The 24,436-nt window shown below is 45.1% G+C and overlaps 1 protein-coding gene across 4 annotated transcripts; it reads right to left on the minus strand.

Moving 5' to 3' along the window:
• Positions 1-431: 431 nt before the first annotated feature.
• Positions 432-24,245, minus strand: SMIM7 (small integral membrane protein 7; the record flags this gene model as incomplete). Of its 4 annotated transcripts, XM_079918598.1 has the most annotated exons (6): positions 24,072-24,124; positions 23,949-23,990; positions 23,550-23,683; positions 23,398-23,450; positions 19,246-19,336; positions 432-14,576 (listed from the first exon to the last, which is right to left on the minus strand). In XM_079918598.1, the coding sequence occupies exons 3-6, from the start codon at positions 23,627-23,629 to the stop codon at positions 14,561-14,563; spliced, it is 240 nt and encodes a 79-aa protein (XP_079774724.1). In that variant the 5' UTR covers positions 23,630-23,683; positions 23,949-23,990; positions 24,072-24,124. The 4 variants fall into 4 exon arrangements, with proteins under 4 accessions (XP_079774724.1, XP_079774725.1, XP_079774723.1 ...); XM_079918599.1 differs by lacking the exon at positions 23,550-23,683 and having other exon boundaries at positions 24,072-24,196; XM_079918597.1 differs by lacking the exons at positions 23,949-23,990; positions 24,072-24,124 and having other exon boundaries at positions 23,550-23,938.
• Between the last annotated feature and the right edge of the window lie 191 nt (positions 24,246-24,436).

Genomic DNA, 24,436 nt, shown 5'->3' on the forward strand with positions numbered 1-24,436 from the left:
ATGTGCGCCTTGGATCTGTGCTACACCTGTTAGTCTTGCATTTGTCATGCTTCTGGGAAGCATTTTTATTTGCAAAAACGGCGGCTTCCGCACGTGGTTGTGGTTGCCTGCTTCTGCACGTGTGAAGTTTTACATCACACTTGTAGGAGGCAATAAATACCGGCAAAAGACTTCTCTTATTTACTCACTCTCCCTCCTAGAATGAGGTGCTTTGTGTACACGGTCCCGGTTGGAAACCAGCCCACTTGGAGATATTCTTTATCTCACTTCAGACAAGGAAAATAAACAAGCACTCCCCCAAGGATATTCCTGTCCTGCCTCCCTTTTTAATTTCTGACTCAGATATACAATATATTTTTTAAATCAAGGGTTACTTAGAAACAAGCAATTTGTTTCCCATGGGTCAGGTTACTTAAGAAAGATCTGGAAAGCACTCCATTTACCTACTCTTTTTAAACTAAGAAGAAACATTAAGATGACTGTGAGCTCCACAAGGGCACTGATTCCGTGTCCCCAGTAGATAGAGGAGTGCTTATTAAATATATGTGAAATAAGTGAATGAATGTCTCATCCAAACACATGGCAGCTGTATACACACACCCAGACGTACTTATGCAGTTCAGTTCCACAGATCTGGCACACAGTGGGGGCTCAATAAATATTTAATAAATGAAGTACTTCATTAGATATAAATACACATGAGGATGCACATGGGCACACACAGATTCTGTATATAGTATATGTAGTATTATTCCACATTTAACATATATACAAAGGGTGCTTATAAAGATTAAATCAGATAGCCACTAAATGGGAGTCTTGAAAATGTTAGCAGTTCTCTTAGGTCCAGGGTAGATAATGCAGTTCACCTAGCAGACTTTTTGCTTTGAGGAAGAGATACTTGAAATGGCAAAGTTGGGGCTCGAAGTAAATCCTCTTGCTATAATGGTTCTTCCCTGGAAATATGTCCCTAAAATTATTTAGATAGCACCAGCCCCACTGTCCTGAGAGGACAAGATCTTTTGTGCTTGGAATGCCTCACCTCTTAGCAAGGTGGCCCCCAAAGAGGAAGGGAGAGGAAGTGGCTCTGACCCCTGACTTGCTCTTGCCACGGGAAGTGCCCAGCATCCTCAGCCAAGCTTGGCAGGTTGGGAGCGGACTCCTCCTCCTATCCGGACAAGCAACAGCATCACAATAGGAGGCCATGAGCAGGCCAGCTCCCACACCTGCAGCGGACCAGTGTTCAACAGTGACAGCAGGTGGTGGCGAGGAGCAACAGCAGGCATACCTGGGCAGACACACCTGAAGTGAAAAGCAGCTGTGCCCCTTTAGACACATAAACCCCTGGAGTTGGGCAACTTAAAGGAGAAGTTGTTACTGGACTTATCCCAATAAGGTATGTGAAGACTCCAATGATTAATAGGAAAATGTGTGCAAACCCACCACCCGACTTGGACCCATATGTTTGCTCTGAGTTTAACGGTCTGGTGGGAATTTTTAAAAAACACTCTTGCGTATTAACTCCTTCAGCCACATCAATGATCTCAGAAGCACCTAGAGATGGGTTTCAGAGTTCTGCGTGGCTTTGCAGCAAGTCCTGTTCCAAAGTGAAGCCAGTTTCAACTGGTTCTGAATAGCCCCTGATATGTCACTGCTTTTAGGAAGGGTTTCAAAGATAGGTGAGAGAACTCAATTTTTATCATGTCTCCAAGTGTGGGGATACAAACATGCACAAAGCCTGCTCCTGGGGAGCTAGTTTTGAAGCCAAGACCTGAAAACAAGTTAGGGGCTCATTAATACAATACCATAGTTGTACTGTCCAAGCAAAGTGTTGCAGAAGCACAAAGAGGGGAATTCTGGAGTACAGAGAAAAATGACTGACATGGAGGCAGCATTTCAACGGAGAGCGTTTCCGTACATTGACACCCTCTGACTCGGCATTTCACAATTTCTAGAAATGTATCTGGAGGAAGCAATCAGATGCAGACAAATGTGTCTGTACAAGGAAGATCACAGCAGCATCATTTCTAAGGGCAAAAGACTGGAAGCTACCTATGTGTCCAGTAATCGGGGGGTATATAAATAAACTGGGAGTCAGTTCATGAAAATGAGATGGTTACGGACTAGGAGGAACCATAGGATTCTGTAATTCCATTTGGGTGGTGGTCTTGTCTTATGTAGGCAACATATAGAAATTCACCAAGCTGTATGTCACTATAGATTAAACTTCAAAAATAAATAAAAGAATATAGAGCTGGCTAGCTAGATAACCTAGCCATTATAAACCAGCATTGAATAATACAGGAAAATGCTCCCAATATTAAATGCTAAAATGCAACATATAAACTATATATCTTACAATCTTAATTTTAGTTGCATTAAAATATATATACTTATGCACATAATTCATAGAAAAAAATAGTGGAAGAAACCAAAACATTTATCTCTGACAGGTGATTTTTATTGACACTTTTGCCTGAAGTTCCACATTTTCTACAACGAGTATGTGATGCCTCCTGATGATCTCGTCCAGTGCTGGTGTTATTCTGACCTCTAGTAGCCTCTAATTCTCACCTTCTGACTGAGGTACTGCTAATTTGAAGTATAATCATAATCTCCAAAATCCTGAAGATGGGTTTGCTATCAGGCTGACTGATGGTTGTCAATCTAAGTCCTAACAGTTTGTGTTTTCCCTACAGCCCCACTTTTGTATAATTTTTAGTAATCAAGAGAATAACGACTGGGAGTAATATTGAGTACCTATTATGTGTCAAGTTCCACTGAGGGCTTCACATGAGGGCCCTGATGAAGCCCTCTGGACAGTCAGACGCTTGCATCAGCTCCTCCCCTTGACTCTGTGTGGGGTCTGCAACTCACTTTGGCCTAGAGGATGCGGTAGAAGCCACACTCTGCCGGATCCAGAGTGAACCCCTAAGAAGGCCTGGCAGTTACCACACAGCTCAGCAATTCCACTCCTGCGAATCACCCCAAGAAAACTGAAAACATACACTGACACAGACTTGTACAGGTAAATGTCCATAGCAGCTCTATCCTTCATAGGTGCAACGTGCAAAGGCCAAAAACCCATCAACTGGTGATTGGATAAACGAAGTGTACATCTATACACTGGAATATTACTCAACCATAAAAGGGAGTGAAGTGCCAACACATGCCACAATGTGGATGAACCTTGAAAACATCATGCTGAATGAAGGCAGGCAGACACAAAAGACCACATCTTGTATGCTCCCATTTATATGAAATGTCCAGAATAGGCAAATCCATAGAGACAGAAAGTAGATTGATGGTTGCCAGGGCTGGGAGAGAATTTGCAGTGGTTGCTAATGGGTGCGGGGTTTCTTTTTGGAGTCATAAAAATGTTCTGGAATTAGACTGTAGTGATGGTTGCCTCTGTAAATATACCAAAAACCACTGAATCATCCAATTTCAATAGGTGACCTGTATGTGAATTACATCTCAATAAAACTGTTAAAAACAAGAGGAGGCAGTAGCCTGGCAGTGTCCATCTGCCTTCGCAGTCCTGAGAGCACCAAGCTACCATGTCAGAATCTGGTGACCGTACTGGAGGGGCACGTGGCAAGAGGGAGTGGCCTGGGGCCTCCATGGAGAATAAGGAACCAGGAGACACAGAATGCTGTGCCCCACATGTCTAACCCCATCAGCTGGGCCACCCGGGCTGAGGCGCCAAGATACATGAGTCGACAAGCCTCCTTGGAGCTCAGAGACAGCCTCACCGGGCTGGTCCAATTTCCTGCCCACTGAACTGTAACTAAATATAGATGTTTTAAGCCACTTAGTATTGGGGTCACTTGTTACACAGTGCTAGCGGACACATAGTTGCTACTGCAATCCTCAAATGACACACAGGGAGGAGCCTGAGGCTGAAGAATGAGGAGACTTGCCCACAGCCACTTAGCCCACAACGATGCAGCTGGGATTCCAGGCTGGATCTTTCTGATTCCAAACCTTGCTCTCTGGTCTTTACCACTGCTCAGCTCTGGCACCCCTGTGTCTCTTGTGTTCCCTCCTCCGCCCCAATCTTCTTGCCTGCTGACCATTTCTCTCTCTCATCTACTGAACGCACACATCCAGGCAGCTCTTTTTTTTTTTAAGCTTTAATTATCTTCTTTATTATGCTAACCTTCAGTACAGCGTAAAGGATAATCATATATAAAAACAACACAGTACACATAATTTTAACACACACACAGACACACACACGAAGGAAATAAAAGATTAATCTCTATTTTTTTTTTTTTTGCAGTACGTGGGCCTCTCACTGTCACGGCCTCTCCTGTTGTGGAGCACAGCCTCCGGACGCGCAGGCTCAGCAGCCATGGCTCACGGGCCCAGCCGCTCCACGGCATGTGGGATCTTCCCGGACCGGGGCACGAACCCGTGTCCCCTGCATCGGCAGGTGGACTCTCAACCACTGCGCCAGCAGGGAAGCCCTAATCTCTCTTTTATTTCCACTTTTCTACTGCCATCTAGTCTTTTTCTAGGAGCTTTAGGTATGCTTGTATCAATCTCTTTTCAATTTATATTTAATTCTTCAGAAGACAGACCAGGTAACATACTTTGGAAATTATAAAATCAATTTTGTCTGTCTTTTTGGTTTGTAGTCATAAAATTATTCTTTTTGCTTTATTTCTTTTTAAAAAGAAGACCTCAAAAATCTTGCTAAGACTCACAGATATAGAGAACAAACTAGTGGTTAGCAGTGGGGGTGTGGGCAATATAGGGGTGAAGGAGTGGGTGGTACAAACTACTGGGTGTGAGATAGGCTACAAGGATGTATTGTACAACACAGGGAATATAGCTAATAATTTTGTAAATGGAAGTAACCTTTAAAAATTGTATAAAAATTTTTTAAAATCTTGCTAAAATAGTGTGTAATGTATTTGAAGTGCTCAAATAACCTAATCACGATTGGAATGATCTAATCATTTGTTAGACTGGATCAGAAGCTATTCTTCTGTTTACTGCAGTTTTATGTTCTCTCAATTACTCTCATGAAGCAAAGAAACAGTCACTCTACTAATTCTCTAGTTAATTTTTTATTTTAGTTTAGTTTAGTTTAGTTTATTTGTCTATAGAAGTAAAATAAGAAGTTCAGTGAAGGAACTGCAGGATAAATGATAAATTTGTCATAGCTTTTATCCGTGATTGGCTCTTTCTGATACAGGGTTTGAATCTTCTTGTCCCCTGCTCTAAAAATTTAGTAGTCTCCTAGTTCATCTTGCCTAAGTCCTTGGCCTTTCGAGGTCTTCTTGTCACACACCACACATGTCACACATTGATACACGCCATATACATGCGTTGCCCATGTTCCTGCTCAGCCTTATTTCTCACCATCCCTAAGTGGGTTTTCTCCACTTCTGTCTGTCACACTGGTCACCTAATTCTCCAACTGGGTGACTTGGATCCTCAGAGGACCTGGCCAAAGTCATGTGGCTGGATTGGGGGCAGGATGATGACTATGGTCCAGAGCTTGGGGTTCCCAGACTCACAGGGAAACACATGAACCAAATCAGGTACAAGCCATTTCCCTAAAGAGCAGACGAAGGCCAAGGGGTTGATGTCGAAAACGAAATGAGGAGACTGTGATGAGGGTGGAGCAGATGGAGGCAGACAGAAGCCACGATGAAAGACCCCAAACTGGCCAATGGAACTTCTCAGAAACACACACACAAACACACATGCACAAGATCAAGCCATTTATCAAAATTCCTTCTGGCCTTTCCTGAACCTTCCATGTGCTCTCCAGGGTCACTGAGGCCCACAGACTCCCAAGTGAGAGTACAATTTTGATGCAAAGTGGTCAGACATGGGAACCACCCATCTCCCATCCAGGCAACTAGAGTTTACTTGCCTTAAAGCAGAGCTGGATTATTGTATCAAATGGCTTGGACAAGATTCTCTTATCTTAGTGCAGTTTCAGGAGGAGAGGTCAGGAGACGTGAGCAAGCAGATTCTATTCAAAGGGCCTGACCCATGCAAGCCTATCCAATTTGAGAGCCCACTTACCCTGAGAACATCCTGAGCTCTGCCTACCTCCCAGGCTCAGGGAGATGCAGAAAAGGGTGGAGGTTCTAGAAGCTCTGTTTGCATCTTTTTCCTTTTTAGCCTCAAAATGCAGTGTTGGTTTCCCTCAGGTTTCCTGGATGCTCGGATGTTTACTTCTTTGTGTTTTTTTTTTTTTCTTTCCTGATTACAAGAGTAGTAGATATTTGCAAAGTGTAGACAATTAGTCAAATAGAGCAAAGTATGAAAAAAGATTGAAAAACTGCTCCCTGATGGAAATCTCTGCACTGGTCTACTTTTGTGTGTGTGTGAAATTTTCCATGAGAAGGTTAAAGACAAAAAAAGGAAAAGAAACCACTCAGCCAGGCCTGTGCGTTTGCTTGGTTTTGTGTGTGGCAAATGCGAGTCATGTAGTTTGGAGATGGTGTTGTCTGCAAAGCCAAAAATATTTACTGTCTGGCAGAATAACACCCCCTGCCCCAGCCCCCAAAGATAGCCCCGTCCTAATCCTCAGAACCTGTAAATAAACTGTGTTAGATGGCAAGGGAGAATTAAGGTTGCAGATGGAAGGAAGGTTGCTACTCTGCTGACCTTAAGATGGAGAGATGTTCCTGAATTATCCTGGTGGGTCCAGTGTAACCACAGGGGTCTTAAATGGGGAAGAGGGAAGGAGAAGTGTCAGAATCAGAGAGACTGCATCATGAGAGAGAGTCGACCAGCCATTGCTGGCTTGGACGATGGAGGAAGGGGACCACAAACCAAGGATGTGGGCAGCCTCTAAAAGCTGGAAAAGGCAGGGAAACGGATTCTCCCCTACAGCCTCTAGAAGGAGCCAGCTCTGCCGACACCTTGATTTTAGCCCATTGAGACCCATTTTGGACTTCTGACCTCCAGAACTGTAAGATAATAAATGTATTGTTTTAAGCCATGAAGTCTAGGGCCATTTGTCACAGCAGCCACAGGAAACTCATATAGGCCCCTGACTAAAAAAGCTTACCACCCTCTCTTTCAGATGCAGAGCTGCCCAATTAGAGCTTTCTGCCATGAAATACACGTGACATGTAGCTACTTGTGACTGGGGGACTGGGTTTTTCATTTTAACTCATTGAGATGGAAACTGAAATAGCCACAGGTGGCTAGTGGCTACTGAACAGATAGCAGAGGCCCTTGCTACTCAGAGTGTGGTCCAGAGACCAGCTACACAGGCTTCCCCTGGGAGCTGGTTAGAAACACAGAATCACAGTCTGAGCCCCCAGCCTGCTAAGTCGAATCCACACTTCGCCACAAGCCCCAGGGGATTCATGGGGACATCAGAGTCTGAGACACTGTGGTGGAAGCCACCATTCACTTCCACGCAAATAACTGACCATGGAACAACGGGAGGCAAGGCCCATTCTTAGCAGTTCTCAGGGTCGGATTTCCTAGACCACACGGAGTTTTTTGTTTTTTTAATTTTTAATGCTTCAAAGCATACTATTAGCCAAGTAGATAAACTAACAGCTATTGAATATCTACTACAGCCCAGACCCTTGACCATCTATTATGGACTGAACTGTGCCCTCCTCCAAATTCATACGTTGAAGCTGCAACTCCCAATTCAACTGTATGTGGAGACAGAACCTTTAAAGAGGTAACTAAGTTTAAATGAGGTCATAAGGGTGGGCTCCTGATCCAATATGGCTGGTGTCCTTATGAGAAGAGAGACCCCTGGACTTCCCTGGTGGCACAGTGATTGAGAATCTGCCTGCCAATGCACGGGACACGGGTTCAATCCCTGGTCCAGGAAGATCCCACATGCCGTGGATCAACTAAGCCCGTGTGCCACAACTACTGAGCCTGCACTCTAGAGCCCACGAGCCACAACTACTGAGCCCGCGTGCCACAACTACTGAAGCCCACATGCCTAGAGCCTGTGGTCCACAACAAGAGAAGCCACCACAATGACAAGCCTGTGCACCACAACGAAGAGTAGCTGTCACTCGACGCAACTAGAAAAAGCCCGTGTGCAGCAATGAAGACCCAACGCAGCCAAAAATAAATAAATAAAACAAAATTTTAAAAATTAAAAAAAAAAAAAAAAGGAAGTGATCCCAGGGATGCACACAGAGGAAAGGCCATGTGAGGACACAGCAAGAAGGTGGTAATCTGCAAGCTGAGGAAAGAAGCCTCACCAGGAACCAACCCTACTGACACCCTGATTTTGGACTTGCAGCCTCCAGAAACCATGAGAAAAGAAATGTCTTTTGTTTAAGTCATCCAGTCTGTGACATTTTGTTATGGCAGCCCGAGCAGACTAAAACACCATCTCATTTAAGCCTCACAAAACCCTGTTGAGAATGTCTTTTAATAAATGTACTGACCCTGATGAAAAGACCACCACTTTTCGAGTACCTGCCCCACATCAGGCAGGTTATAGACACATGTCAAGGCTGTCTCTGTATCATAGACAAGGATATGGAGGCACAAACAAGCCAAGATGCTGCCCCATGTCACACTCTGTAAGTGACAGATACCAGGTCTGAGGCAGACCTCCATCTTGCTTTCCGCCACAACCCTCTTTTCCACTTTTTTCCCTGATTCACATAATAAACTCTAATTAGATGCACCCAAGCTTTACTCCCCCTAAAATAACTTCTACAAACTCCCCAAGCACAGTCTCTCTCTCTATGTATGTGTGTGTGTGTGTGTGTGTGTGTATACACACACACATATATCCTTGTGGCCCATATGTACCACTAACAGCCACAGTAATGCAAACTAAACACAGATGAATATGATCCACCCATAAGATGTCTTTTTTTTTTAATCGTCTAGTCCAGGGGTTGGCAATCTTTCCACGAAAAGTCAGCCAGTCAACACGTTCACAGTTTTGTGGGTGAGATGGTCTCTGTCCCAAGGACTCAAGTCTGTCCTTGCAGCTTGAAAGCAGCCACTGACGATACACAAACAAATGGGTGTGACAGAGTTCCCATAAAACTGTATGGACAAAGAAACGTGAATTTCCTTCCATTTTCATCTTGATTTGTTTTTCAACCATTTAAAAACATACCATTCTGCCTTCTGGGCCATGAAGAGACAGGTGGTGGGCAGTAAAAAGACAGGCGGGGAGCCAGATGTGGGCAGCAGCTTGCTAATCCCTGGTCTAATCCAAAACCACCCAACTGGCCAAAAAGAAAGCCACAGAGCCAGACGATGATGAGCCCTTGCCATTTTCTTACTGAAAAATGTGAACTTTGAATTTCCAAATTCAATTCAATGCTACAGATCCCTTTGCCCACTTTCTTATCCAGGCACACCTGTTATTACCAAACTCATTTCTAGGAACTCTCAAGTGCCAGAAAGGGCCTTGAATGGGATAAAGTGCCTTCCTCTGCATAATGAAAATCAAGGGAATGGTGAAAACAAACCCCCCCAAAAAAAGAAACACCTTTTTTTAATAGCATGCCTTTTTTTTTTTTTTTTTGCGGTACGCGGGCCTCTCACTGTTGTGGCCTCTCCCGTTGTGGAGCACAGGCTCCAGACGTGCAGGCTCAGCGGCCATGGTTCACGGGCCTAGCCGCTCCGCGGCGTGTGGGATCTTCCGGGACCAGGGCACGAACCCGTGTCCCCTGCATCGGCAGGCGGACTCTCAACCACTGCGCCACCAGGGAAGCCCAATAGCATGCCTTTTGCTTTATACACAAACAGCACTTGTCTTTCATCAATGCGGGAAAACATCAGGTTTTCCTGATGGTTTGTCAAATATTTCATAATCTCAAATTTGGTTAAGAAGGAGATAATAAAAATGGTTGACACGAAAAGGAAATGCCTCGTTGACTTTTCTAATCTAACCACTTCAGAGGAGAGCCAATCTCATTATCACATCTCTCACTGCTACTTAAGAGGAATCCCAGGGAGCCCGGAGAGATTTCTCCCCTAACTATCCAAAGAAGTAAAATTGGGTTTGCTCTGTTAACCACATCACTTGAAAATGGCCAGCTCCATTTTCAGCAAGTTTGTACATGTCTTTATTAAAATCCAGACCACAAGGCATGCAGACTATTTCACCTGAGTGGCTTTGGGAGGAAGGGGCACCTTGAGACCCTCCATCATCCCTTCGCTCAGGGGTCGGCGAATTTGTTCTGTAAATGGGCCAGACTGCCAGTATTTTCAGCTATGTGGGCCAGTCTCTGTCGCGACTCTACCACCGTAGCAGGAAAGCAGCCAAAGCAACCGTACAGAGCACATACCCAAAGGGGTGTGGCTGGGTACCGATAAAACAAGCAGTGGGCCAGACCTGGCTGGCAGGCCATAGTTTCCGAGTTCTGCTCTAGAGCATCTGGAACTGAAGTGCAACAAGAAACCTAGAGAAAGGAGATGGGGTTCACTCCTCAACACGGCAAGCGTGGACTAAGCAAAAGGGGGTATATCCAATATGAACCCCAAAGTTTGCATCCAGGGCTTGTGCTGCAAATTTCTATTTTCTTTTTGTTCTCCACGTGTGGCTTCTCACCTTGGCAGCAACTCTATGTAACATTCTCCAGGATGAGCAATAGTGGGCATTTATTTATTACTTAGATGGTGGTTAAGATCCTTAACTACCAAGGCCAAGGTGGAAAGCCAGCTGGTGTGATGTTAACTGCTGTTGCTTGCATAAAGAAACAGTTATCTGGGTGGAGCTGAAAACCTCATCCTTACTCACAGATTAAGCAAAGTTAATCTACTTAAGTGGCTGGGACATCGCTCCTAGTCAAAGATGATAGGGACTTAGAACCAAGGTCTTTGAGATGTATGTACGTATGTATGTATGCATAAACATACATACATAGGAACGAATGAACATTAAGTAAATAAAGACAAAGAAGTAAGTTGTCAAAGATGTGTTTTTGGGGGCTGGGGGTTCTTAGCCTAAAGCTGTCAACGTGGATTTCTCTTTTTTTTTTTAAATCCAAGTTTCTTTAATAAGTTTAGTCATTTTACCATCCTTTCTTTTTTTTAAGGTGGACTGTTTTTTTTATACCAGTTTTTTTGAAATATAATTTACAATGTTGTGTTAGTTTCAAGTGTACCACAAAGTGATTCAGTAATACATAAATATATACTATATATAGATTTTTCAGATTCCTTTCCATTATAGGTTATTACAAGATATTGAGTATGACTCTCTTTTTTTAAAGTGACCCCCAAAAGCCATTAGGGATGATACACTGAGGTGTTCATTGCTGTGTTATTTATAATAGACAAACACTAGAGATAACTCAAGTCTCCATCAGCTGGGGACTAGTTAAATTAATTATGGTATGTCCTTACAATGGCTTATTTGCAATTATTAAGAATGGTAAAAATACAGAAGTGTGCTCATATTATCAGGTGAGAAGAGCAGGCCAGAAGATACAAAGATACCATCTGGATAGAGAAAAGGTATCTACCATATCCAGTGCACATGCATAGAGAAAGAGCCAGAGGAATGTGTATCCAGAGTGATGCTCTCTGGGGAAAAGTGATTACGGGTGATTTTTTCCCTTACAGCAAAGCTGGACTTCATAATTTTTCTACAATGAACATGCATTGGTAGTAAGAAACTTTAAAACAAAATAAACAAAAGCCACTAAAGCTACAGTGGTAGTACATGACGATGTAGCCTTCCCGGGTACTCTAGGAAGTACCAGTGAGGGAAGCCAGCAAAGGTCACAACAATGGTGACCGCAGTGGCATTTATAACAGCGGATAAAGTACAAGTTCAAAGTACATATGAGAGGGCCAAGGTTAAAATGAGATTTATTGATGCTGCACGATAGTTAAAAATGAGACCCATGAAGCCTCTCTGGCAGCCCAGAAAATATGAAGGAAATGATGTCAAAATGAAAACAGCAGAGCCTCACAGACATGGAAAAAAAAATTATGGTTACCAAAGGGGAAAGGAATAAATTAGGAGTTTGGGATTAACAGATACACACTACTATACATAAAATAGATAAACAACAAGGATCTACTGTATAGCACAGGGAACTACATTCAATACCTTGTAATAACCTATAATGGAAAAGAATAGGAAAAAGAATATATATATATATGTATAACAGAATTACTTTGCTGTACACCTGAAACATTGTAAATCAACTATATTTTAACTTAAAAAAAAAAAAAAAGAAAACAGCAGAACCCAAACTGCCTTACCACTGTTGGAACTATGTCGAATATACCAATATGTATAAGAAAAATGCTAGAAAAGGAATGGGAAGACAGGAAAAGGTTTTCCATGCTGGAAATTGTTTCCAATTTTTTAAAATGATGTGATTGCTCCTTTAACTGTCTGTGTGTGGACTGCTTGAATGAATGTAGGCAAGAAGAGAGAAAATTCGGGCAGTGAGGACACCCATAGGTACTGAGTGCTTACTGGGCGCCACCCAGTCAAGCACCTGGCTCACCTTCAAGTTCACTGAACCTTTTAATAACACCAGTAGGTTTGACTTTCAGGCCCATTTTAAAGATGTGGAAACTGAGGCTTAGAGAGGAGAAATAACCAGCCAAGGCCCCATGAGCAAGAAGCAGAGATGGGATTTGAACCCACATCTAACTGACCCAGAACATGAGCACTTACAAGCTGTGGGACCCTAGGTACTCAAAATTCAAACTTGGGTAACCTTTGGTGCCAGTGTGGGTTCTTGAAAAGCCTCCTAAAGATGCACACCCATGAGTTGCCACTTTAAAAATGTACGACAGCCTTTGATGTGCATCCCCCACAGCTCCACTGCTTATAAGAACTGAACAATGAGAAAATAGTTCTCTGGTGAAAAATACAACTATTGAAACAAAATCTCAATGACAGCATTCTCTCCTCCGAGCTCGATTCATCCCCACGACACACAAATGCCTCACCTCATTGAAACCTCAGCGCCGGTCTGAATAAGGCAGGGAGGTTTCCTCACATCATTCATATGGCTTGAGGACTGACCAGCCAAGATCTTGGCACGTCCATTCCTGCTGACAAGAACACCGACCTGCGAGAAGCTCGATTCAGCAGCCCTGTTCCCTGCTACTTACAAACCACGGGGTGATACTCGGCCCAGATTTGACAAGGGAATAAATTACAGAAGCTATGAAGTAGAATGAATTAGCTGAGCAGCAAGACAAGTGGACTTGACCCTGGCCTAGCAAAATCCCACCATTATCACTAACTCGTTCGATTCTTCCAGGTGCAGCCCAAAATCGTATTTGCCCAATTCCTGCCCAACATTTATTGAACAAAAACTGAAAAGGAGTATCTAACATTGCCTCTTTTCTGACTTTTTGACAGCCTCCACAATAAATGAATCCTAGGTGTTTCCCAAAGTGTAATTTGAAACAACTCAAATTGACAGTTAACTTCTACAGTAGAAATTAATACATTTTAAATCAACTATATTCAATAATTAAAAAAAAAACCTGATGAAAGTATCAAAAATAAAAAAAATTTACAAAGGACTTCTTGGTTAAAAAATGTATAAACAAAAGGTCCTTTTTAGAAATGAGCTTTATTTTCAATGCTCTTTAGTTCTAAGAGCCTGCATATTTATTCTTTCCTCCTACCAGGTTACCTGCAAGTTAGGATTTCAAAAACCACAACAAACAAATCAAACACCTGTAGGATCCAGGCACTGACCACCCAAGTGGTCATGTTGGCGATTAAACCAGGAATCCCTTTCAAAGAAGCTTCTATGCAAAATGCTGTATTTCCTCCATTGAGGCTTGTTTTTCAACCTTGAAATCATCCACTTGAAAAGCAGACCCCAAAACCCAAGCTTTCAGAACTGGGTCCCAATATCACCACATAAATCATTCTCATTCTAAAAACTATACAATTAATGGCCCCAAAAGTTACTTTAATAGAGGGCTTCAAGGCAAGGCAAAGTTTCTCATAAAACCGCCATCTGCCCTGCCAACTGCTCTGCACCTCTCTTCCACAGGAACCCATAACACTTCACCCTTCAAGTCCTGGGGACAACCTCAGCAGCATGGAGTGGCCAAGCAGAGCCCATTGGGATGGGGAAGGAATTTGGACACAGACCCAGCAACAATGAACTTGTTCATTCCTCACAAATGCAGTCCAATAAGAGGCTACATCAAACTTAAAAGCCAACCTTTCTGCTTCAGATCCCTGGATACAAAAGATTTTTAAAAATCTGTATAATTTGAACCGGAAAAGGATGGTTATTAAAAATAAACCAATAAATACCCAGATGGGTGAAAGTTTGGTAGAAGAGGGATTCTGATCTGATTAAACAATCTAGATACCACAGCCCCTCACATAAACACTCTTCAAACTCTTTTAAGTAGACAGCATTTCAAGGCAGAGATCAAAGTGAAAATATCTTTGAAAAGAAAACAGTGACGTGGCTGGGAAACTGTTCATCTTGGTGAACATTTTTTCCACCCACCACAAGCTTGGACTTTCTGGGAAGGTCACCGGTTTTCTGGTCAGAAACATTCTTGAAGTCGTCAGGAATGGAGGAAGAGACACTCTGAGAAGCTGTGTTTCCGGTTCTGTACCTGGAGCTCAGGAGCCAAAGAGCCTGGAAAAGTCAGAGGGCAGAAACATCCATGAGGATGGGAAGCGGTTGCCTTGAAAACACTTTCAGGAAATATTTTCTGGTTACTATCACTAAGATCATTTTACATCATTTTCTGATTTTGTAAGTAACTCTGTCACACAACAATGTGAACACACTTACCGCTGCCAAACTGTACACTTAAAAAAAAAGTAACTCTTTTAAAAAGTATCTACTTGGTATGAATCTGTAACATTTTATTTTAGCCCATTCTCTATCACTGCAAATCAGTGGTGACTTTCATAAATAAAAAGACCTTTGAGTAAACAAACGATTATTAGAGATAACTCTGTTAACTGAAGAAAATCTGGAATAGAAAAGGCCTAGAAACTGTATAAATGTTCATGAAGTTTGGGAATAGGTTATGATACAGGCCTACAGGGGAAAACCACAGAATTGTTAAAAAGATACACAGTTGGCCCTTGAACAACACAGGTTTAAACAGCGCCAGCCCACTTATACGTGGATTTTTTTCAATAGTAAATACTGCGGTACTACACAATCCAAGGTTGGTTGAATCAATGGAAGCAGGACTGCAGATACGGATGGCCAACTGTAAAGTTATACTCAGATTTTCGACTGTGAGGTGGGTCGGCACCCCTAACTCCTGTGTTGTTCAAGGCTCAATTGTATATGGGAACTCTCTGTGTTACCTTTGCAACGTTTCTATACATCTACACTCTTTCCAAAATAAAAAGGTTATTTGAAAAAATAACAACAGATGGGGCAGGAACAACTGGGTCACCACATGCAAGAGAATGAAGTTGGATCCCTACCTCACACCATATACGAAAATTAACTCAAAGTGGATCACAGACCTACTATTAAAACTATAAAACTTTTAGAAGAAAACTTAGGTGTAAATCCTTATAATCTTGGGTTAGGCAATGACTTCTTAGCTATAACACAAAAAGAACAAGCAACAGAAGAAACAGATACATTGGACTTAATCAAAATTGTAGGATTTTGCACTTCAAATGACACCATCAAAAAACTGAAAAGATGGGCTTCCCTGGTGGCGCAGTGGTTGAGGGTCCGCCTGCCGATGCAGGGGACGCGGGTTTGTGCCCTGGTTCGGGAGGATCCCGCATGTCGCGGAGCGGCTGGGCCCGTGAGCCATGGCTGCTGAGCCTGCGCGTCTGGAGCCTGTGCTCCGCGACGGGAGAGGCCACAGCAGTGAGAAGCCCGTGTACCAGAAAAAAAACAACAAAAAAAACAAAACTGAAAAGACAATCCACCGAATGGGAGGAAATACTTGCAAATCATATATCCGATAAGGGACTGGTATCCAAAACATAAAAAGAACTACAATTCAGTAATAACCTAACTAAAAAATGGGCAAAGGATCCGAAGACATTTCACCAAAGAAGATATACAAATGGCCAATGAACACATGAAAGCTCAATGTCATTAACCATTGGGAAAATGCAAATCAACCTTCACATCCACTAGGATGGCTATAATCAAAAAAACTGACAATAGCAAGTATTGGCAAGGATGTGGGGAAACTGGACCCCTCATACCCTGCTGATGGGAATGAAAATTAGTGCAGCTACTTTGGAAAATAGTCTGGCAGTTCCACGAAAGGATAAATATAGTTACCATATGACCCAGCAATTCCACTCCTGGTTATATACCAGAGAACTGAAAACTTAAGTCTGCACAAAAACTTGTACACAGATGTTTATATCAGCATTATTCAAAATGGAAACACTGCAAATATCCATCAACTGATGAGCAGATAAACAAACTGTGGCATATCCATAGAATGGACTATTATTCAGCCACAGAAAGGAATGAAATACTGATAAACACTACAACATGGAAGAGTCTAGAAGACATTATGCTGAATGCAGGAGGCCAGACACAAAAAGCCATATACTGTATGATTCCATCAACATGAAATACCCAGAACAGGCAAATCCATAGAGACAGAAAGGAGATCAATGGTTGCCCAAGGCTGCGTGAAGGAGGAATGGGAAGGAAATGCTTAATGGGTACTGGGTTTCCCTTTGAGGGGGATGAAAATAGTCTAGAATTAGAGAGTAGTGACGGTTGCACAACCATAGGAAAATACTACAAAATACTGAATTGTGAAGACTGACTTCCACTTTTTACTTATTAAAACCCTTTTCCATGGTTTGACACTCTCATTTTCTCCCTATCTTCTCCCCGCCCATACTTTTTTAATGAAGATTTCAACATATATAGAAGAGTTATAACAGTTCAGCAAACACCTACATACGCACCACCTGCAATTAATGCTTTGCTTTACTGTGTATCTATCCATTGATCCATCTACTTTATTTTTCATGTTTCAAAGTCGCAGATATCAGTGCCCTTGGTCTCTAAATGTTCAGACACCTTTCTCCCTGTATTTCAAGTTTTTTATGACTTTTTAAAATTTCCAATTGAGCTCAGCTCCAACAATACAGAAATGAGTACATGGAATAGTAAACTATCCCTTGAGCCCACTAACTTCCTCAGCAGTCACAGCACAGTCACCTCCGTGGACAGTCTGGAGTAGATCCTTCCAACTCTCTCACTGGAAGTTATTTCCCTCACACACCCACTCAGCACTTATTCAATGTTTACTACGTGCAAGTCACAACTGACACCAGAGTGTGCATACAGGTGACACCCGACCTTCTTTACTTTCAAACCATTCTCCTGTGTAGACAGAACCTTCAGGCACGTTATCAATGATGGTGTTTTGTCAGTTGGTCGTATGGGTGTCCTTCGAGTTACCTGACTCTTCTCCTATTCTTGGAGACTTAGGTGATTTCCAGTTTTTGATATCCTGAAAAAGCCAGTCACTGCCTCCCTGACAGAGCCCTTTCTAGAGAAAAGCTTCCCTTACTCACGGCATGTGCTGAAAGAGCTGGCCTAGGTCAGGGATCTGTAAAAAGCCACACAGTAAGTAGTTCAGGCTTTGTAAGCCTGTCAAAATGGTCCAACCTTGCCATTGTAGTGCAAAAGCAGTGACAGACATGGGCTCCATTCATGAAAACTTCATTCATGAAAATAGGCAGAGGCCCATGCCCATGGGCTGTGGTTTGCTGACCCCTGACCTAAGTGGCTGGAAGCAGGAACCCCCAATCCAAGTAGATCTGGGTGACACCTGCATACTCCCAGAAATCAAAATCAGGACACTGGGCTACTGGCTAAGCTAGCCTTGGGCTGAGCTGGGAGGTCACAAAGCCTGAGGCTACCATCCTGGTCACAGGCCAGCAGGTAGAGCAGTAGAAGTAGCTAGTCAGGTAAGAGAGGACGATGAAGCCAACGGACAGAAAAGAACAAAATGATGATACCACACCGAGTTCTTCTCTGCCCCAGGACCTTTGCCAATGCTGCTTCTGGTGCTACTGTGCCTCTCTCCAGCTCTGCAAATGGCAGGCTTTCCTCTCGTTCTGTAGGTCTTGATTTGAATGGCATCTTCTCAGAGGACCTCTCCCTGACCCTCCTAAACTGGGAGCCCCCTTCCAATTCTCCATCTCACAACCGATTTTTCCCCCTATTTGTTTATTTTACATCCCTGTTATTCTGTGCATTCGCTGAAGGCAGGGACTATGGCTGTTTCGGTCTCAACTGTAATCTCAGAGCACAGCCCTCAAAAGACAGTTTTGAATAAATAAATGAATGAATGGATAGGTGGGAATCTAGAGAGACAAAGGCTGGAGGAGCCCCCCAACACTTCTACTTCCTGTGACAGCTAGTTATACTTCGTACACTCTTCTGCAAATTCCTTGATCTCTTCATGAGCCCTCTCTGTACCTAGGCAGGCCTCATCTGAGCTCCCAAAGAGGGTCTCTCTGGGCATACACTACAGCCCTCATTCTGGGCTCTAAAATACTCTCCAGCAGCACAGAAACCCCTCCTCCCCCGATCTCCTAAGTCCTGGAATCATCCCCTCAAACAGCCACTGGGCTGGCAGAAGGACCACACAGCAACCCCAAATTCAGCATCTCAATGACTCAAGACAGCCAACTTTTCACTCTCTTCCTCTTTAGGGGAAGCACATGGAGATGGGCACAGCCTGGCCCAGAACCCCAGGTTCTCCTTGTTTTTTTCCCCTGAGTCTGTTTACTATGAGTCTCATAATTCACTAACAGCATGGTCTTGACACTGAAAGGAAAACCAATCCAATTGGATATTTTTAGTCTAATGAGAAAATAAAATAGGCATAAAAAGCAGAAATAAAGCCTGAATGCACTCCTGCTGGCTTCCAGCAGGCTGGGAGCAAGACCCAGCAGCACGCTGGGCTTTCAAGACGTATTTTCCACTTTGGCCAACGCCAAGTATAGGCTAAGCACAATCAACAGAGTCGGCAAGAGGTGATGGAGCCATGGGCTCAGGGGAAGGCATCTCTTGGCAGCCTCTGCTGAGGCACCAGGCACAGCCAGGACTTGAAGAACGCCATGTTCCAATCGAAGCTCCAGCCTGGACTGCGGTGACATAGTTTAATTCCTTCAGACCCCAGTTTCCTCTCTAGTGTGGAGAGTTCTTACTTTGAAAGCAGAAAGCATGACACAAAAGTGCAGACTGGGAGGACAGAAAACGACCATCAGAGGTTCATTCTGGAGAGCAACCCTGAGGATAATGACAATGAAGGAGAGAGGCGGGCTGGACTTACACGATCATGCAGAACATCATGAAGACATTCCATAGGGCGATGAAGATTCGAAAATATCTGAGGCTCAGCAAGAACTCCCGGATGTTGTCACCTGGAAGGTCAGAAAGCATTTTCACAAGCAGTGCTAACATTTCTGTTGTCACGGCTGCAGTGTGCTTCTGCCCACCCCACACCCACTGCCCCCATGTTCCAATGGCAGCATGGCTTTTCATTTGGGCCACCTCTGTTCCCCAGCCCTGAGCACTCAGGCTATAGCTGCCACTGACCAACCCCCTGAGAGGACCAAGCACTCAGCCTCTGATTGGCTCAGGGAAGGGCACGTGACCCCAGTCTGTCCAATGAGAGCCAGCCCTGGGACTTTTGCCCGAACTACCAGGAAAGAGGCACTTGCTTTCTGCCAGGCTAGCTGGACTGCAAAGATGTAAGCCCAGTCCTCTAAGGCAGGGTGCAAACCATGGCCTGTAGGCCAAAGCTGGCCTCTGCCACCTATTTCTGTATAGCCCATGAATGAAGAATGTTTTTTATACTTTTTAATGGTTAAAAAAAAAAGCCAACAAATTATTTTGTGAGCCACAAAAATTACATGAAACTCAAATTTCAACAGCCATAAAGTTTTATTAAAATACAGCTATGCCCACTCATTTACATATTATCCATGACTACTTTCAACTTACAGAGGTGAACTGTTGCACCAGAGACTCTATGGCCCACAAAGCCTAAACTATTTATCATCTGGCCTTCTACAGAAAAATGTGCCAAGCCCTGCTCTAGGGTCATCTTTGTCAACACAAGCCAGCCTGATAGTAAAACCAATCAGGAGGAAAAGAGAGTTGGGGAGGGTCACAAGCTGGAGAGCCAGTTTAAGCCCTGAATCCACGTGTGCCCGAGGACCATTCTACGCTTCGATGTTTCAATTTGCTTTAACCACTTTGAGCTGGTTTTCAGAGTTTACAACTGAAAAAGCATACTAATTCAGGCAAGCAAAATGGGAGTTCTGCTTTGGTGACGACCAGCTCTAGTCCCCTCTGATGCCAAGGAACAGAAACCACTCCAAGAAGAGGGAATTTGGTACATTAAGACTCCAGAGGGACTTCCCTGGTGGCACAGTGGTTAAGAATCTGCCTGCCAATGCAGGGGACACGGGTTCGTGCCCTGGTCGGGGAAGATCCCACATGCCGTGGAGCAACTGAGCCCGTGTGCCACAAATACTGAGCCTGCACTCTAGAGCCCGCAAACCACAACTACTGAGCCCATGCACCTACAGCCCGTGTTCTGCAACAAGAGAAGCCACCACAATGAGAAGCCCACACACTGCAACGAAGAGTACCCACCCCCGCCGCAACTAGAGAAAGCCTGGGTGCAGTAACGAAGACCCAACGCAGCAATTAATTAATTAATTAAAAACAAAAAAAGACTCTAGAGACTCGGGTTCCAGGACCTTCCTCTGGGGTTTTGAATTGATTGCCCAGCCTCTTGAGGCCTCCAGAATGAAATGAATGGATCCAGATTACATGATCTACAAGGGTGTTACCCAAAGTGTCATCCACAGACCAGAGCTGGAACACTGGGAAGCTCAGAAACTTCCACAGCAACCCAACATGACCGCCACCTGGCACTGCTGCACCATCCAAGCGCATGAAGAGCACAAGTTGCTCTACATGGTTTAGACAAGTCCAGTGTTGTCCAAGCCACGGGGTTAGCAACACGTAGCATAGCCTATATAAGTGTTGGCCCAGCACAGACTGCAAATGTCAGACAGATCCGTTCCCAGAATGTCTGCAAGGCACTGCTTGGCAAGGCCCTTCTCTGAGCCCAGGATCACAAAAATGGCCTCTCTTACCATGAACAAACGCTGACTAAAGGCTACTCATCCCACGGAGTAGCTGAGTGCAGGGGATACAGGAAGGAATGAGACACGTGCCCCTGCCTTAAGGAGCTCACAGGGAGGACAAATACCAATATAAAAGCAAGTAACCACACACCTGATTATTCACTAGGACAAGTGCCATGGGAGCTGTAATGGGGGAACCCAACCTGGCATGCATCGGGAGGCAGGTGGGGTCAGAAGAAGACTCACTGGGAAAGTGTGTGAACTCCAACCTTAAACGTGAGCTGGGGACTTCCCTGGTGGTGCAGTGATTAAGAATCTGCCTGCCAATGCAGGGGACACGGGTTTGATCCCTGGTCCAGGAAGATCCCACATGCCGTGGAGCAACTAAGCCCATGCGCCATGACTACTGAGGCTGTGCTCTAGAGCCCACATGCCTAGAGCCCATGCTCCACAACAAGAGAAGCCACCGCATTGAGAAGCCCACACACTGCAACGAAGAGTAGTCCCGGCTTCCCGTAACTAGAGAAAGCCAGCGCACAGCAACGAAGACCCAATGCAGCCAAAAAAAACGTGGGCTGGAGTTTACTGACCTTCCACACAAGTGACCTGGGCCTACATATGCCCCAGTTTCCTCCTGTGTAAATGGGGATGATGGGGGACTGGGAAGGCTGCAGTACGGTGCCTGATATATAGGACACTCTCAATAAATGAAGCCACTGTGATATTAGGGGTCAGCCAGGCAGAGGATGGAGGGAGAGGAGCATGATCTACAGGGGCAACTGCCAACACAGAGTCCTAGTTTGAAGGAGCCTAGCAGGGAGCCCCCGATCAGAGGGAAGCCACCATTCTGACTATCCTTGTCACCAATGCTCCTGCCACTTTCGAGCCCACGTGGCTAATTTCCCACCTACCATAGCTCCAACTCAGATCTATAGATCACATCCCCAGGGGCTGGAATAGTGCCTTCCACGTAGTGGGTAAGCAACGTATACAGCTGCTGAATGAATGCATGAATGAACAGAAGGACAGTCTAGTGATTGAGAGGACAACCTCTGAGGTCAGAAAAACCCAGGCTCAAATCCCAATGCTGTCGCTGATTTGCTGTGTGGCCACAAACAAGTTGAGCCACATCTCTGAGCCTGAGTTTCCTCATCTGTAAAATGGGAAAATGCTCCTTACCTTTTAGGAATGGAGGTGGAGTGAAACACCCATAGGAAGTACCTAACAAGGCAGCCACCACCTGGCAGGCCCCCAGTAAAGGGGAGCTGTCAGACTGCCTTCAGATTCGCTGCCCCTTAGGGTTCCTATAGTCCTCATGCAATGCTCCATCATAGCACCCACCACCTTGGCTGCAATGCCACCTCCTCAGAGGGCCTTCCCTCCACACAGCCCAGCCAGAGCAGCAACCCCATTGCTATCCTCCCAACATCTTCTTCACTGTGTGTTCCTTGTTTAGGGACTGTTTGTCCCACCCCATAGGAGTACAACCCAAAGGCAGGAATTACTTCTGTCTTGTTCCCTGCTGTGTCCCCAGCATCTAGCACAGTGGCTGGTACATAATAGGTATTCAATAAATGTTTGGTGAATGAATGAATGAATGGATACAATAGTCACGTACAGGTCCCATTAGACTCCAAATAGTCACATGTGTCAATTTAGCAGGAAGTATATATTCTAGGGCCTCCAGGGGCCAGTCATGTGAAATGATACAAAGAAAAGGGGGCAGGGGCTGGGATGAGGTAGAGGCCACAGGCCCGGTTTCAGTGGGGTCCTGCTTCTCAACTCCTATTCAACAGGTGTCAAAAGGTCGCTTGAACCCCAAGTTGTAGAATGTTCCAATTTTTCTTGAAAAATCATACATCTGAATCTTTATATGACATCTCCTGATTTATCTGAAAGCTAATCTAATTGAAAATTAAACAAACAGGTCTACAGCATTCTGGAAACAATAGGCTGTTCATTCATTCGCTCATTCATTCATTCATGCTGGAATGCTGGAACTGCAAGGACACAGATGAGCCAAAACAAGCTGGAGCCTCTTCTCTGGAGCTTAAGGTCGAGTGTGAGAGCTAGATATTAGCCAGATGACAGCATACATAAAAGAAAATTATAACTGTAAGAAGTGATATGAGTGCTGACCTACGCAGGGAGGTCTGGTAGGAGAAAGCAGTGGATGACAGAGGTGGGTAGAAGGAACAGCACAAACTCAGGCGCGCGCACACACACACACACACACACACACACCCCTAAAAGAAAACTGGTGAAAAAGAACTGTCCTCTCTGAAATGTACCAATTCCAGAGTACAGAAAGGAGACCTTACCTGTGCTGGGCTCCCTCGACTCCTCCCCAAAGCCTTGCGTGTCCTTCTTTTTCCTACAAACAGAAGCAGACAGCGACCACTTTCAATAGGACAAACAGACCACTTAGTCCCCGGGCCCTGATCCCCAGCTCAGAGGGGAGCTCTAGCCCTACCGTTGGTTTGCTGTGTGACCTCTTTTGCGCGGTTCAGTGATGTTCCCTGGGCCACCCCTTGCCCAGCCAATCACAGCCATGCCTGCAGCCACCGACGGGGTGGAGAGAGTGGTTCGAGGCAGCCAGCTGCGGGGCTGCGGGTACAGATTAGAGCTAAGAGATTCTCGGGGGATGGGTCTGAGGCTCTCATGGGTGCGAGCAGAGGGATCCCGGGGGAACTGAGAGTCCGGAGTTCAAATCTCGGCGGCGCGGAGAGTCACAAAAGGATGGACCCGGTTGGAGGCGGAACTTGGGGCTGGGACCTGGGGGCGGGGCCGGCGGCGTAGGCCGGGCTCACGCTCGCGAAGGCGGGGCTACGGGTCCCCCGGATGGAGCCACGGTCCAACGCGGCCTACTCACAGCTTAAAGTTGAGCACCGCCCCGGCGTTCATCAACAGCGTCCTGCAGAGGGAGAATGCGGTTACCTGGACCGCCCCCACCCTGTCGGGCCCTCACGTCCCATCCTCTGGTCCCCCTAATTACCCAAACAGCAGGATGTCCCCGATCATTGTTACTGCCGGAGCGTCCGTCCGAACAGGAAGCGGAAGCCTCGGGAAGGGAGGGGAGAGGAACACGAGCCGACCAATCTCGAAGCAGCTCTAGAGAGGGCTGGACCAATCAAAGACCAAGGCAGGCAGGGTCCCGCCTTCTGCAGGCCAAGCCCCCTAAAGAAAGAGCGAGCGCCGCTCCTTGCTAGGAAGGCCTGGGGAGGGTAACCAAGAAAGGGCGGGGAGGCATCATGACGTCACCCAGGGGCGGAGCCATCTGGGGGCAGGGTTGGGTAACGGATTGGAAGCCTTTCGCGCATGCGTGAGAGACCAGCCAGCCAGAGCACTAGCCTTCTGCTG

Source organism: Stenella coeruleoalba (assembly GCF_951394435.1).
Source record: "Stenella coeruleoalba genome assembly, chromosome: 3".
In the NCBI taxonomy this organism is placed as follows: Eukaryota; Metazoa; Chordata; class Mammalia; order Artiodactyla; family Delphinidae; genus Stenella; species Stenella coeruleoalba.